The 17,156-nt window shown below is 38.5% G+C and overlaps 1 protein-coding gene across 2 annotated transcripts in view; it reads left to right on the forward strand.

Annotated features, from left to right (window-relative positions):
• Window positions 1-17,156, forward strand: part of tent4a (terminal nucleotidyltransferase 4A) — a 51,745-nt gene that overhangs the window by 18,853 nt on the left and 15,736 nt on the right. For both annotated transcript variants that reach the window (XM_052016524.1, XM_052016523.1), the window contains exons 2-7: window positions 8,353-8,476; window positions 10,056-10,102; window positions 11,690-11,810; window positions 11,902-12,009; window positions 15,798-15,926; window positions 16,636-16,849. In XM_052016524.1, coding sequence (XP_051872484.1) covers window positions 8,353-8,476; window positions 10,056-10,102; window positions 11,690-11,810; window positions 11,902-12,009; window positions 15,798-15,926; window positions 16,636-16,849 — 743 coding nt within the window. The remainder of the gene's footprint in view (window positions 1-8,352; window positions 8,477-10,055; window positions 10,103-11,689; window positions 11,811-11,901; window positions 12,010-15,797; window positions 15,927-16,635; window positions 16,850-17,156) is intronic.

Genomic DNA, 17,156 nt, shown 5'->3' on the forward strand with positions numbered 1-17,156 from the left:
TGATCTTTAAGCTCTGTAGAAAGAATTCAGTGTAATTCCTTTGGTTTTCCCTACACTCCATTTGGGTTCAGTCAGTCAGCAAGCTACTCTGGGCAGAGAAGACCCATGTTTGAATATGTTCTACAACTTCAGATGCTTCATTGTTTTTTTGAAAGGGAATCTACATGGAGAAGCACAGATGTGATTGAGGCATCTGGGATGGCTGCTAAATATATTTGATTGAGTTGAGCTGTTTCTTGAAGTTTGGTCCCTGTTAGACTTTACAGGGTTCAGATCAGCTTAGTTGGTTGTTGAAAAGGCTTTGTGATGTACCTTATCGAACCTTGCAGAGATTGGAGGGCAATAAAGGATTAAGGAACCGAGTGGCCTGCTCTTGCTCCCAGTTAGTATGTTTGCAGTAACCAATATTCATCCTTCGGTTCTACAGTTAGAAAAAGTTTGTTCTTTGGTTCCAACTAGCTTTTATTTAAAGAGGATGTCTCTGTAGAGCCTCATTTCAGAGAGGTTGACCAGGATGTTGCCTGGATTGGAGAGCATTATCAATAAGGAGAGGTTGGACAAACTTGGATTGTTTTCTCTGGAGTGCCAGAGGCCAAGGGTTGGCCTGATAGAAGTATTAAAAAAATTATTAGAGGCATGAATTGGGGAAATAGTCAATCTTTTTCCCGGGGTGGAAATGTCAAATATGAGAGGGTGTAGGTTTAAGCTGAAAGAGGAAAAGTTTAAAGGGGATTTGCAAGGCAAGTTTTTTTTTACACAGAGTAGTAGGTGCCTGGAAATGCTCTGCCAGGGGAGGTGCTAGAAGCAGATACAATTGCAATGTTTCAGAGGCATTTGCACAGACACATGAACAGGTAGGGAAGAGGGGGATACAGACACGTGCAGGCAGACGGGAATAGTTTAGATTGGCATCATGGTTGGCTCAGACGTGGTGAGCTGAAGGGCTTGTTCCTGTGCTGTACTCTGAAGTAAAAATTATTTCAATGAGTGGTTAAGTTTGCTAATCTTTTGATAGGTATTGGCGAATGAAATACATAAATATTTATATGCCTCATTTAACCTGTTTAAGATGTACACAGAGCTTTGGACTTATTTCTAGCTATTTGGTTGAAATGGGAGATGTGAATTTTCACAATATATAAAAAGTTTACTGGATTTCAGCTATACTTGCCATATTTAATTTGAGTCTTTTTAATTTTTAGGGGATGGCATTTTTTTAAATTGGAAAGATTGTATATCTATAGTGCTGCAGAAGAATTTGTTCGTGTTTTCATGTGCAGTGTACTTCTGGTGTAGATGACCCCATACGTTGACTCCCACAGTTAGAAATTAAGCCATAGTGCCCCAAATATTGCTGTACTTCTATTTTGAGAGAGAGTTATCCAAATAATCAAGGCTTTTCAGTTATGTCATGCAATTTTGGTCAATTCATAGCATTTTCTTTTTACTTTTGTACCTTAACAGGCACTTTAATCTCAGTCGATCTCTTACACAACAAATGGAGTGTCAAAGTAGTCTTAAAGGATTAGAGAACAAGGGATAACTGATCGGAGTGCACAAATATAATCTGGTAATTTTTTTCTCTCCGAGTATTTACCTAGGTCACTCTTAACAGTTGCTCTTGAATTGCTTTTGCCTTTTTATCCAGTGCATTGCAGATCACAGCAGCTCAGTGTTTAAATTTCTCTTCTTACAAAATTGTATGTAATTTTGAATACCCCTGTCAATTTTTGGTTGTAAAAGTGAGTAACCTCAGCTTTTCCACTTCTTTCCCAGTATGACTGAGGGCTCATGCCAATTGTGATTTTAATCATTCTCCTATACAGGCGCTCCCCAGGTTCTGAATCCCCGACTTGTGTACAGCCCAGGCGTACCAATGAGCATTTGGGAGACCAGCAGGATGGATTTGCTGGCTGCTGCAGGGCTGCAGGCATCTTCTGCTGCCTGGGAGCTCGACTGGCAACCTCATTTCTGCCTTGCAAATTCCAGGTTACGAACAGTTCACAGGAACAGAACCCTGCTGTGACCTAGGGAGGATTTGTATACCATTCCTAGGATCTCAACATTTCACAATGTGCTCAGAACTGAACACACTACTTCAGCTAGTTCTTTCATTTGGCTTGTAAAAAGGAGCAGCTATTGTTCTCCATGACTGTGCTTCTTAAGCCAATTGTCTTTATAAAAAGCATTCCTATCACTTTCCCCTTTAGGACATTTACTGCATTCTTGTGCCCTTCAGTCTGAAAGACAGCACTTATTATTTTTTGTTTCAAGGCAATTTTGCTACTATCCTTGCTGCTACTATCCATTAGTATTGCTGACAAATCTGTGATGTGTTACTTTATCAAATGCTTTATGAAACTTTCTATCCACATGGACTCCCTCTCAATTACTTAAAACAAGATGAATATTGTGAATATAGATGAGTGACATGGCCAGACTGCTGCCTATTGGATTGGAAAGCTTCCACAATAATGGCAAATGACCACACCGTTCAGCTTCTGTGATATTGGTAAAGCGACCATTCTCTAAATGGAAGTGTAAGTGATTATATGTGATTGGTCACCATGTATATTTTGAAGATACAGGAAACAAATCAAAAACAAAAATGGTGTTGGGTGTTCCTTCAAGCAATTTGACCATGTTACTTGAATAGGCACATATAGTATATGTGGAATAATATGGATAAATGTGAAGGGAAACAAAGGCAGATCATTTAAATGTCAATAGATACAGGGATTGGAGTGTTCTTGTGTATCAGTTACCAAAAGCAAACATGCAGCTACAGCAAGAAGTTAAAAAGACTTTATTGCTAGACATTTTCAGTTTCTGAGCAAGGATGTCTTGTTACAGTTATACAGGGCCTTCATACGATCTCACCTAGAATATTGTATGCACTTTTGCTCTCTTCAGCTTAAGAATTCTGAATGTTAACAAAAAGAGATTCAAAATAACAGTAATATGGGATTTTACATCAGCTTGCCAAGTTTTTCTTGTATCCAGTCAAAGCAACCCATATACAGTATGTGAACAATATTTTGAGTGGTGTTGGTTCATTTTTGTATACAGCAGGATTTGGGGTGGAAAAACTTGGCACACTAGTAAATGTCTTTATTTTAAGGTAAATTTAGTAATGGAGGTTCAGATTCACATGAGATGTAACCGCAGAAAATTGTATAGAGTAGGAATCAAAAAATGATTTTAAAAATAGAAAGGAATTGCTTTCAAAAATTAAACACCGTTGAGATAATATTGAATAGAATACCTGTAATAGAGCAGATATTCTTTTATAGGCAAAGAACTAAATATGGTAGAATTTTTTAACACATGGCTCTGACATCCACCATCATGAAATTATTCGGGAGGTTGGTCATGGCACGCATTAACTCCAGCCTTCCAGACACCCTCGACCCACTGCAATTCGGCTACCGCTGAAACAGGTCTATGGCAGACCTCATCTCCCTGGTTCTACACTCATCTCTGGAGCACCTGGACAATAAAGACACCTACGTTAGACTATTGCTTATTGACTACAGCTCATAATTTCAAGCAAACTCATCACCAAACTCCGAGACCTGGAACTCAACACTTCCCTTTGCAACTGAATCCTTGACTTCCTGACCAACAGACTGCAATCAGTAAGGATTGGTAGCAACAGCTCCGCCACGATTATTCTCAACACTGGTGCCCCCATAAAGTTGCGTCCTCAGCCCCCTACCCCCTGTACACTCTCAACTGTGTGGCCAGATTCTGCTCTAACTTGATCTACAGGTTTGCAGATGATACCACCCGTGGTGGGCCGAATCTCAAATAACGATGAGTCGGACTACAAGAAAGACATGGAGAGCCTAGTGGCATGGTGTCATGACAATAACCTTTCCCTCAATGTCAGCAAAATAAGAGCTTGTCATTGATTTCAGGAAGGAGGATGGTGCACATGCTCCTGTTTACGTCAACGGTGCTGAGGTTGAGAGCTTCAAGTTCCAAGGAGTGAACGTCACCAATAGCCTATCCTGGTCCAACCACGAAGATGCTAAGAAAGCTCACTAGTACCTCTACTTCCTTAGGAGGCTAAAGAAATTTAGCATGGCCCCTTTTAACCTCACCAATTTTTATCGATGCACCATCAAAAGCATCGTGGCTTGGTATGGCAACTGATCTGCCCGTGACAGCAAGAAACTGTAGAAAGTTGTGGATGCAGCTCAGCACATCAGAAACCAACCTCCTTTCCATGGACTCCATGGTCTACACTTCTTGCTGCCTTGGCAAAGGAGCCAACATAATCAAAGACCCCGCCCACCCTGGACATTCTCTCTTCTCCTCCCTCCCATTGGGCAGAAGATACAAAAGCCTGAAAGCAAATACCACCAGGCTCAAGGACAGCTTCTGTCCTGCTGTTATAAGACTATTGAATAATTCCCTACTATGAAAAGATGGACTCCTGACCTCTCAATCTATCTCGTTATTGCCTTCCACCTTATTGTCCATCTACACTACACTTTCTCTAACTGTAATGCTTTATTTTGCATTCGTTTATTGTTTTACCTTGTACTACCTCAGTGCACTGTTGTAATGAAATGATCTGTATGGATGGTATGCAAGACAAGTTTTTCCACTGTACCTTGGTACATGTGACAATAAAGCAAATTACAAATTCACATGTCCACAGAAAAATAAGTGAGATAATAAGGAGCATCTGTACTTCCTCAGGAGGCTAAAGAAATTTGGTTTGTCCCCTTTGACTCTCACCAACTTTTACTGATGCACCATAGAAAACACCCTATCTGGATATATCACAGCTTGGTACGGCAGCTGCTCTGCCCAGGACTGCAAGAAGCTGCAGAGAGTTGTGGACACAGCCCAGCGCATCACGGACACCAGCCTCCCCTCCTTGGACTCTGTCTTTACCTCTCGTTGTCTTGGTGTAGCAGCCAGCATTATCAAAGACCCCACCCATCCGGGACATTCTCTCTTCTCGCCTCTCCCATCAGACAGAAGATACAGGAGCCTGAGGGCACATACCACCAGATTTAAGGACAGCTTCTACCCCACTGTGATAAGACTATTGAAAGGTTCCCTTATACAATGAGATGGACTATGACCTCGTGACCTTGCACCTTATTGCACTGCACTTTCTCTGTAGCTGTGGCACTTTACTTTGTACAGGTAAAAAACAGTAACAGTACTACATCAATGCGCTTTGTACTAACTCAATGTAACTGCACTGTGTAATGAATTGACCTGTACGATCGGTTTGTAAGACAAGCTTTTCACTGCACCTCTGTGCAAGTGACAATAATAAACCAATATCAATTTAAACATTTGAAGGGCATAAGAGAAGATGGTGAGGAAGAAATAGAGATGGGTATCATGCTTGTTTAAAAATTTGAGTGACATAGAAAAGGTAATGTAGCCATGTGTAAGACTGAAAGAAGGTGGGTAGTGATAAGATAATAAAGGGTCAATTGCACTAATAGGAACAGTAAAAAAAATGAAGAGGTGAAAATCTGTGAATACATAATGAAAATTTGACTTCTTAAAAACATCACAAAAGTATGTACAACAAGCAGCTTTCTGTAGACAGTGATAAAGAATTCCACAAAAAAAATCAAAGCTTTAGCAATACTGCCACATCCAATCATGAATAATGATGAACAATTGAAGAATTAATGGAAGATCGAGATGCCATGAACATTCTACTACTTACAACTCTACCTCATTTTGAGTGATCATAAGTCTAGCAGGTGCTGCCAAAGACCTGGCTGAGTTTGCAACCATTTTGATTCAGAAGTGCTGGGATAAGCATCCTGAGACCAATTCAATTCACTGTACGTAATATCAAGAAATGGCTGAGTGCTCGAGGGGAGGACTGTGAACCCCAACCAGTCCGAGATGTAATGCTGAAACTGTGCCCCCAAATTGGCCATGGTTCTGGCATCTCGTTGCGACTCTGAAATGTTTCCAACTGGCTGTGGGCCAGTATGAAATGAGGACAGCATGAGAAGCACAGTGGGTTTTTTTAGATCCAGAGGGAAAACCTCTGCCAGGATCTATATAAAATCTAGAAAGTTGTCACTTGACATGTCTTTCTCAGTTGTCTTGGCTCTGAGTACATTTAAACAATGAGTTACCTTGAGGACTATGTGTGATTTTTCAACATGCATTTACATGTACAGTGGGATCTGAATTAAGGTGTGTGATTATAGGACAAAGGATTGTTTTCCACTATTTCATTCATCACATTTCAGAACTTTCTGTAGGCATGGACTTTCTTGATTTGTTCTTCATCTGTTATCTGTATTCTTTGGTGGAGATCTCTGACTTGGAAATATTGCCATTTCTACGTCGCTGGGTCAAAATGCTGGAACTCTCTCACCCTAAAAGCATCGTGGGCATATCCATACCTCAGATCACAGTGATTCAAGAAGGCAGTTTGCCACCATTTTCTCAAGGGAAAAGTTTAATCTTACCAGATTGAAATAGGTGTCTTTCAACATTTTATTTTTAGTTATTTCCTCGTACCACTAGTGGGTAAAATGTTTTGAGATTTTTAAAAAGAGAAAATGCTGGAAATACTCAGCAGATTAAGCAGCACCTGTGGAGAAAGAAATGGGAATAATGTTTTCTGGTGATGATCCTTCAAATGCTTTGAGAAGTGTTCCAAGGGTGAGATGTATTTTGACTACGATGCATCTATTCCAATTACAAATGTACTGCATGTTAACTAGATATAATATGGATGCAGGATTGCTGTACCTTGACAACTTGCCTTTTGAGATGTGATTGGAATTTCTATAGTAGCTGTTAATATAAAGTAAGGAAAATGTGTTTAGTTTCACAGTTGATGCACATTTTTCTCAAATTTTTTCCCCAGGAAAATGTACTTGTTTTGGATAAAATTCTTGAATTGTACCGTTAATTGAGTAATAGCATCTTTTTTCCTTGCAATTCTGCTTTTTGTAGTAATGTTCACAATGAAGTTTTTGTTCTAAGCAGTTCATGCTAGTTTTAAAAAAAAAATGAAAGACAGCAATTTTTAACAAAACCTTAAACATTTTAAACACTGTAAAAACAGTAAAACAGATTCGGATGCTGGTAACTTAAAACTTTATTCCTTAGAGCATAGGAAACTGAGAAGAAATCTTAGAGGTATTTAAAAATCATGAGGGGCATAAGTAGGATGAATGAACTTGGTCTTTTTTCCCCCCAGGGTTGGGGTATCAAGAACTAGTGGACATAGGTTTGAGAGGCAGAAAATTTAAGAGGAACATGAGGTACAATTTTTTTTTTACACAAGGTGGTATCCATGTAGAATGAGCTGCTAAAAGAAGTGGTTGAGGCAGATACAGTAACAACTTTTAAAAGACAGTTGGACAGGTACGTGGATTGGAAAGGTTTATAAGATTATGGGTCAAACGCTGGCAAATGGGACTAACAAGGATGGGGCATCTTGGTCGGCATGGACCAGTTGGGCCGAAGGGCCTGTTTCTGTGCTGTATGACTCTTATTACTCAATGTGAATGTAACTTAATTTTTCACAGCTTCACATATTTTTGATAATAAACTCTGTTTCCTCACCTGGGTTCACTTTCCATGTGTACTGAGTAAAGTGAGAAAATGAACAATGAAATTCAGTGAGTTTTGTCTTGGACACCTGGTTTTAAAAAAAAATCTTCAGGATTTTGAATGTGTTTTATTGAAGCATCAGTATGTGTTGCATCTACAAGGACTGCAGTTGAATTGCACCCATTTGTACAACAAAACTTGGAAGCTTGGAAATGACACAAGTTGATGGCCCAAAGGAAGGGAGCATACTGTAACAAATGCAAATAGAAATGTCCAATAGACAGTAAAGCAGTAAAGTTGGAAAGGTAAATGGTCAGAGCTATTGAGGCTGTTGTAATGTGAATAAGTACAAAGTAAAAATAATAGGTTTGATAAACTTCAAAGAATACTGTCAGTATGCTAAGCAGAGGACTTGGGATTCTCAACCAGCTTAGGAAATACTAAACTACATTCTACAATGTTGCTGTGATGGAAGTGTGTAATTTGTGTAGCAAATTAACTTTTTAAGTTATTAAAGAATTAATAAATGCAGATCCCTACAATTTTCTTCCTGAAAGTTCTGTAAACAACTCAAATTTTTTGGTCTGGTTAATGTAAAACATGACTCCAAGTAAGGAATATTAGAAGCTATTTTGCAGTCAAACTGAAATATTTCTTAATGTGTGGAGAAAACTGTTAGAATGTAATTAAGTTTTTTTAAAGTTTAAAGGAAAGGCTCGTGATAATACACAGGCTGGGAATAATATTTCATTACTGAATGTTAACTTAAATTTACTACATTTTTAGACTTCATGAAGAAGTCTTGGACTTCTACAATTTCATGTCACCACGGCCTGAAGAGGAAACCATGCGCAAAGAAGTTGTAAAACGAATAGAATCTGTTATCAAGGAGCTTTGGCCTACAGCTGATGTGAGTATTATAACATGCAACTACTTATCCACTGAATTTATTTCTCTTTTTCTTATTTACACTGATGAGAGGGGTTCAGAATTTATAAAAGGCTTAATTTAAATTGGTCTCTTTATTGCCAAATAAAAATCTGGACTTGAATAGAAAAAAATCCTGCATCAGATCTAATCCAAAGAATTGCAAAGTAGTTTTCTGTATATTTTTGTTTAGATACTGATGTGTGCAGAGATGTATGAATATTCAGAGGCTGAATTGAGCATACATTTAAGGCATCTAGGTAAATTGCTGTTCCAGATTCTTGTATTGAAAGATTGCTGGAAATAGTACATTGATGGAAATATTTTAGATTGATTTCTTGATTTTATAGCTGGATGTGATTATCCAAATGATCCAAACAACAAACTGATGGAGAAAATTATTGTTCAATTTCATAACAAGATTGCTGTATCTTTAAACTAGATCATTTTCTAGGTCCTTTTTTAAATTACTAGGGATGTAAAATTGGAAAACATTTTGTTGTTTGTAAATTCATGTGTCAATGTTTATACTGCCATTTTTAGAACACAGCAGATGTCTGTGGTTAACACCAAAATACTGACAATTTTAATAAATGCATAAATTGTAATTGTTAAAAATAAATTTGCTCCAGATTTTTTGGTCACTGGCGAGCAGATATCTCACCACTGATCCATTGCTGCCTACACTTTGTCTTCCTTTTCAAAGCCTCATATTGTTGGAGTAGGGGGGCAGAACAAGCCCCACTTTCAAAATATGTTGGAAATCTACTTTAACAGGTAGATATGCCACAGATCTGGTCTAGTGTGCAGGCAAAACTTTTTTTAAAAAAAAACACACAATGCCTGAATTTAATTATTAACTATTTCAAAATATTAAACTTGTGAATTATTACTGTATTGTTTAACACTGCAGTTACATTCACAATTTTTTTGACAGCCTGTCTTAAATGCCAGAGTCTTAATTTTTGTTTTCATAACTCTTTATGCAGTTTAAACTTTTCATACTCCTTGAAAGAGGACATTATGGTACACTTTATCCTTCAGTCCCAGCAGTTTTCTCAGCAGCTTGCTAACTCGGCCGTTTTTGTCATTGTTAAACTTAAGCTTTCTTTCATTCATTGGTGATAAGTATGTTTCAGGGGAATGCAAATCATTATTATTCATTGACGCAAGTTATCCCCTGCTTCTTCAGTTATAGTCCCTTCGCCCTGTAAGAGTAGATGCCTTACTGCAAATTTTACTCATTTGGAGAGCTACAATGCTTCAAGAAATTAAATTGAAGCTAAATGTAGTTGTTTCTGATCAGTATAACAAGGTATTCCAATTTAATTTTGATCTACTTATACGTTTTGCTATCTACAATATTTTCTGGAAGAAAAAACAGTTTAGTTTTATCCCTATATGAAAACTAACTATCCTTCGGAGTCAAAAATTCAACCAACTTGGGCTTTGGACATTCAATAAAACTTACATGAGGCAAAATGATAAAGAAAACTTTGTAGTTATCTAGTGCAGGGAATGAAAAATGATTTTAAACTGATGCATGTATATTTCATCTACAGGTTCAGATTTTTGGAAGTTTCAGTACAGGTCTCTATCTCCCAACCAGGTATGTGAAGATTATCTATTATAGCAAATAAAGAATTTGTTTGGTAACATGTTTTCTCTGGAATTATCTTAACATGCCTCATTTAACACCAAGGTTAAAAATGGACCTTGCATTTATAATGCACCTTCTATAACTGATAATTTCAGAATATCCCAAAGTCCTTTCAAAACCGACAAAGTCCTTTCATTTTGAAACATGGTCTCTGTTATAAAGCAGCCAATTTGGGCATTACAAGCTAATGACTAAGTAACTTTTTTAGTGATGTTAAGAGATAAGTATTAGAAATACTGGCTTGGTCACCAGTGAGAACTGGAGCATTCCCTGTCCTTTGTCCTTTGTGCTTGTTGGTGGTGGATAATTTTCACTTGACAAATTGCCTGAAAAGCAACATCTGAGAGTGCAGTACAGCATTCAAGTATCGCTCAAAATAGAGTACTACCACGTCTGGATTGGAAGGAAGTATCAGCTTTCTTAACCACAGTTGGCAATTAACAGGGTGTTGCAACCACTGATTTGTGAAAGTTCTTGTGGATATTGTCATACAATTTAATTTTAATTTCTTCTGTCATTTTCACTCTGCTTAAGGTGTGCTTACTTAAAATTTCCTTATTAAAGATATCATTATATATTATGCATGCAAGGTAAGAAGTAAAAAAAATTGCATAGTCATACTAAAATGGGACTAGCTCAGACATGGATGAGTTGGCCTGAAGAGTCTGTTTCCATGAATCTTTCCTCTTGCGTGAGAATAGCGAACCAGTGGTCAGCTGTTTAAGACACATGAAGCTTTATTATTCTCTTAATTGTCATGAGTTTTGGGAAGGGGTGGAGGAAAGTATAGACTTGTGAATACTTTTTAAGGCAGAGGTACATGCATTTTGACAAGTAAGGAGTGAATTGTTTCAGGGGTATGGAAATGTGGATTTGAGAATGCTATCAGAAGTGAAGGGTGTAGCAAGTTTGGCTCCTAATTTGTATGTTTGTGTGATTGCAGTAATTTTCTCAGGCAGAGGTGTATTTGTGTGCAGATTGTATCCATGCTGTAAAGCTGCAGAAAGCGATGTGGGCATATCAAGGCTGAGAAAATGTATGCTCATTTAAGGACAAAGATCCTCTTCTCCCCCACAAGTTTGAGTCTGGAAGGAAAACATTCTGAAAGGAAGAGAGTTTTCTATAAATCAGGTGTTTATTGGAATTATGATCAACCTAATTAAAAAAAAAATTAAATTTGTGGAAATAAATGAGTTTCTCAGACTCTATGGGATTCCTGCTCTGGCAAACATCTGTACATCTCTAAAATTATTATTTTAAAGCTGTGACTTCTTACTTTTGCTTTGATAATTGTAAAAGATCCACTTGATGTTGGAAGCAACAACAGGGCAAAGGCATGTTCAGTGCTCTTATAGTTTTAAGTAAAATTGTTTTTAATAAAAATAGAATTCAGAGTGGATGGATGATCCAGTTAATTTTTAAAAGAAATGATGAGAAAGAGTGATGTCTACGGTTTAAAACTGGCTTGTCTCTACAGAAACTGATTCTTAACTAGAATTTACTAGTATTTTTTTCTTTATTTCTTTTACCTTGCAGTGACATAGACCTGGTAGTTTTTGGGAAATGGAAGAACCCACCTCTACAGCTATTAGAGCAAGCACTACGAAGACGGAATATTGCTGAACCATATTCCATTAAAGTACTTGACAAAGCTACAGTAGGTTACTTGGGAGAATGTCTGCTTTCATTTTTAAAACTATTTCCTTCAGTGTGGTTCTTGATTTGAAAAAATATTCTTAATTTTACAGGTGCCAATTATAAAACTGACTGACCAGGAGACAGAAGTCAAAGTTGATATCAGTTTCAATGTAGAAACTGGTGTGAAGGCAGCTCAATTTATCAAAGACTTTATTAAGGTAAATATGACAGTTGTTACATAGAATATATGTGTGCCCACATGATTGAGAATAATGACAAGAACAAGTCTGTACCTTCTGGGTGGCATCCAATGTGTGGAACATTGATACTCGTGTACCAGAGTATTTGTCTCTAGTTGTTTTGGTCCAACCTTGCCACTCAGTGAAAACCTCGCTATATCAAGTAAATGTGGTAGCTACCCCAAGTTAAGAGAAACCATACACTCACAGCTTTCATTCTGTGATATGAAGTGCTGGGCCTGTAATGTTAGGATCCTCATGCACAGGCCCAGTAGTGACTCATACAAACATCGTTTGCTATCATTGCCCAGGAACTTTGACATTGCTGCTTCCTAGTGAGACACAACAGGCAAGAGATGGCCACCTTCTGCAGGAGAAACTATAAGAAGAATGCTGTCTTCATGGTGAGCTGTACCACTGAGAATGAGCTAGGTGGCATCTTGGGCAACTCCCCCTTGGAATTAGGTAACAGCTTGTGACCCACTGTCTCACCCTGACGTGAACCAACATGCTGCTTTATGCCCCAACCCTGAAAATTTAAGGCCAAAGAGGATCTGATCATGGAAGTATCCTAGTCTGTATCCCAGAGGGAGATGAACTGATCCTCCTGGTCAACTTCAACTGGGGTGGGAAAAGAGACAACCTTTGGGTAAGGAACAATCAGTCAGGGAGGGGTTGGTAAGGCTAACTTCAAAGCAGTCCTTTGGATAAAATGCTTTGATTAGCCCAACAGCAATTGGGTTATATCATTGCCTGAGGGAAGGACTGCAAAAATGTCCGTTTGACAGGTATCAACTACTGCTGAACTGTCATCTAATCCTCTCTGTTATCTCTATCAGCCTGACAACAGAGTGGCATCGGTTGAAACTGCCACCTGTAGATCAATGTTGAAGCTCTCAAGGACTCTATAGAGGCAGTTGTTCTCGGACGTCGCTTTTCAAAGTTGTCAACTCGCAGTCAACGGGAGCCGCAGGGTGCATATGGGCTGTTCTGAAGTTGAGTGTAATTGACAATTAAGAAGAGATTCTTACCTTCTCCCAGGATTGATTTAATGAGAATGGTCAGGAAATTGAGGAGCTAAGTAACTGCAAACATAGTGTTCCTGGATTGGAAGCTCCTCCATTCAAAGGAAACAAAACAAAGGTTCGGCAGAAACTTGTGACTGAAAGAGCAGTTGGTGGTTGAAAAGAGCACAGGAGGCTCAGCAATTTGCTGACGGCCAAGTTATGCACGAGTTCATCTGAGCTGTCAAAGCCATCTGGGGCCCAGATATCCAAGGCCACACCCCACTGAGAGCCAAGATGGATGTGAACTTATCAAGGACAGAGGCAGTTAATGGCTGCTGGACCAAGCACTTAAAATCTCTTCAGCCAGGACCTTGTCACTGATGCAAACCCTCCTGACTCCATCCTGCAGCAATTTGGAATGGCTTTGTCACCTCTCCTGACATAAAAAAAAATCAAAGGCTCTATATCAAATAAAGAAAACATTTCAGGACCGGATGGTATCCCTGTTAAAGCTCTAAAACTCCGGATTTGTGACTGAGGCTCTACCATGATCTCCTTGTCCAGATCTCGAAAGAGGAAGATACACCAGGGAACCTCATGCTGTAATTGTGATAATCATCAAGAAAGGAGACAAGTCGGACTGTGGGAACTGCAGAGAGGTCCCCCTGCTGTCTGCCACAGGGGAAGCCAGTGCCAAATTGCTTCCTCCAGTGGCCAAAGAGCTGTTCCCTGAATTGCAGCATGGATTCAGACCAACTTGAGGTACAGGGAGCAACAAATCTGAGGAAGTCAGACTGCAGCTCCAATCACTGTACGTGAATAATTTAAAATTCACTGAAGCCTTTGACACAATCAGCTGGGTGGCAGTGTGGAGTGTTCGCCTCCACTTCGGCTACCCACAGAAATTGGTTTTCCTCCAACATTTCCTCATGGCATGCATCCTAACCAATGCCATAGTCCAAACCAATGGTTCTACAACAGTCAATCTCAGTGAAGACTGGTGTCAAGCAAGGCTGTGTCATTGTCCCAACAATTTATTCCAATCTTTCTATTTGCTGTGCTGCACTTCCCCTACAACAAATGTCCTGCAGAATGGAACTGATCTTAAACTAATGGGAAACAATTCAATTTGCTACAAATTCACCCAAATCTCAGTATTTAAGCTGCAGTAAACAGATGGTGATTAAATTTACATGCAATTAGAGGTTGAGCTGCAAGCCCTCGGATGTTTTCTCTGAAGTATAGGAGAAAGTAGGCCTGGCATTCAACATCCTTGAGACAAAGGTACTCTACCCACCTGCTGCAAGACCCATTGTTTTCTGGTTATCCTTTTAAAATTTCTAGACATAAATTTTTGTGATCATTTTCATGAACAAACTACAGTTTAGCTTTCTTGCACAGATTCCAAAGAGATCAAGAATCATTAGCTGGTAAAAGCAGTGTTCTATTCGCCAAGTCTTGTTAGTCTTGTTTTTAATTGTTGAACTCTTCCACATGTGCTAACAGGCTTACTGGTCTAACGTGAGGCTAACTGTTTTCCATAGATTAGAGTTAGTTTCTCTCCTAAAACAGTGACTATAAATAATAGGTAAGCTTTTAATTTGTATAGAATATAGTTTACTATATATTGAAAGTTTTCATCTAAAGCTAAGACCAAACATATTGCAGTTTAGTTCAAATCTGCTGTGACCTTTACAATCATAAACCACTTTATCTATAATTGTTGTCAGTTGAAACCATTATTAAACTGACAAAAGTGGAACTGGGGATTGAGATAGGTGTTTATCTGTTGAAGGAAATGTTAAGTTTGATATGGTAGGACTAGATGGCAGATGCAGCCTTTCCTGGCTGCTCTTTGTATTCCTAAGTGCTTGGCTATATCATTATTAACAGGACAAATGTTAGAAATGTTGTAATGTTTGACAGATATTAAGGTAACTGGCCTGTTGTATGCTGCTTTCTGTCTCTCTCCCTTGATTGAATAAAAGAGCTGCATTTAATATTTTTCAATCTAATAAAACTTTTCTGAATTTGGGGGATTTTAGTAAAATATGTGGCTAATGAGATAGCTGATGCATTGATTTTACTTTTCTATCTTGGGTTGAAGTCCATAAAGACCCAGAGACTTGTCCACCTGCTCCAACAATTTGTGCAGTTTCACATCCCTGGTGATTTGGAATTTTGGAATTCCGCCCTCTGCCTTCCAAACCCAATTTCCAGCTTTTTCTGGGAGGTTACTTGTAACAGCTTCACTGAAAAAGACGCATTTTAGTCTTGAAATGTAATTTTTTGGGGGGAAAAAAGCAATTTCTTGAAATGATTAAAATAAAAGGGGCTTATGTGCAAACATTTTCAGTAAGGACCCAGTCCTGTCTTGAAACTGCTCTCTGCCGTGTGCCAACTTTTGCCATTTACAAGTTCTGTGGCATAATTTTTGTTCATTTCAGTGGTGCAGAAACTTGGTTGACTATTAAGCCATTGGTATTACTCCATGCATTTGTTTTGTTGTCCTGTATATTTGAATACTTGACCTACTCAAATGGATACTGGCGTCATGGGTAACTAATGTTCTGTTACTTAGTGTTTATGCTGTTAAATATTGTACACCATATGAGAGATCATTATTCTGAAGAGAGTTTTATGGCATCATAAATCAATTATCAGTTTTCTGATTCTGGTCCCTTTTAAATGTTTTGGCTTTAATCCTTGGCAATTTTTGTCTTATTGAGAGTTAACACATGTATTTATTTTTCTTCACAGGGTTACCCAGTGTTACCTTACTTAATACTGGTCTTAAAACAATTTCTTCTTCAGAGGGATTTGAATGAAGTCTTTACTGGAGGAATTAGTTCTTACAGCCTCATTTTGATGGCTATTAGTTTCCTACAGGTAAACAGTTCTTGAGTTTAAGGGGCTAAATTTTGCTGAGAAATGTCAGTTATTCAACATGGAACCAGAGGGGTTTAAATATTTATATGGCAGCGCATTTGAGGCTTGTGCTCTTGTGTCGTCAAATGTGCAAGTCCTGGATATATTAATGGGGAATCACTTCTCAGATACAGCTTCAGGTTATTTCTGGTGCGCAATTTGACACCACCTTGAATACAAAAGGGATTGTTCATAATAATTACGGAGGTAAGGGAAAGCTTATTTTGCGTTAATTTGCAATTATTTACAAATGTTTTTATTTAACCTTCTTAAAGTTTTTAATTACTTCAGTTTAAATTTGAAAACTCTTAACTTGCAGTTAAGAGAAAGAAAAGCTGGGAGGAGGATGTTAACAGCCCTGAAAGGTTTGAAGGGTTTCCAAGTGTATTTAAAGGGAAGGGCCTCCTTGCAACACTAGAGGTCGTGCTTTTATCCAAACTGTTACATTGGCATTTAGGATGTTTTTGGCCAGCAAGGTAGGCATTTAGACAGCTAAGTACAGGCATGAGTAGACTATAGATGGTCATTCTCAGCTGGGTTTATTGGGCTGGCAAGCTCTGGTCTTGCACTCTTTTATGTCTAAAATAGTCAGCTTATGAAAACTAGTGGATTTACTTCTTTGCAAGGGTGGATATTTTCAAGTAAACTCTGAATCTCTTGAATATTTCAGTTGCATCCAAGGATTGATGCCAGAAGGCCTAGTGTAAATCTTGGAGTTCTTCTGGTGGAATTCTTCGAACTGTATGGAAGACATTTTAATTACTTGAAAACTGGTATTAGAATAAGAAGTGGAGGTGCGTACGTTGCCAAAGATGAAATCATGAAGAACATGACCAATGGGTATAGACCATCCATGTTATGTATTGAAGATCCTCTGGTTCCAGGTAATTCAAACTGATTAAGAATGCATTTTGCTTGACTGCCTTGCATGCCTTAACCAGGAGGCAGGCTTGGAGCATGCAAGATAGTTTCATCATTACACTACAAATAAAAAAAAAAGCAAATGTTGGAAGCATGATATAAAAGCAGAAAATGCTGGAAGTGCTCAGCAGGTCAAGCAGCATCTGTGACAAGAGAAGGGGCCAACATTACAGGTCAGAGACCCTTCATACAGATGAGGGGTCTTCAGCCTGAAGTGTTAACACTGTTTCTCTTGCCACATATGCTTCCCGACCTGTTGAATGTTTCCAA

The sequence above is a fragment of the Pristis pectinata genome, chromosome 5 (genome assembly GCF_009764475.1).
Source record: "Pristis pectinata isolate sPriPec2 chromosome 5, sPriPec2.1.pri, whole genome shotgun sequence".
NCBI classification, from domain to species: Eukaryota; Metazoa; Chordata; class Chondrichthyes; order Rhinopristiformes; family Pristidae; genus Pristis; species Pristis pectinata.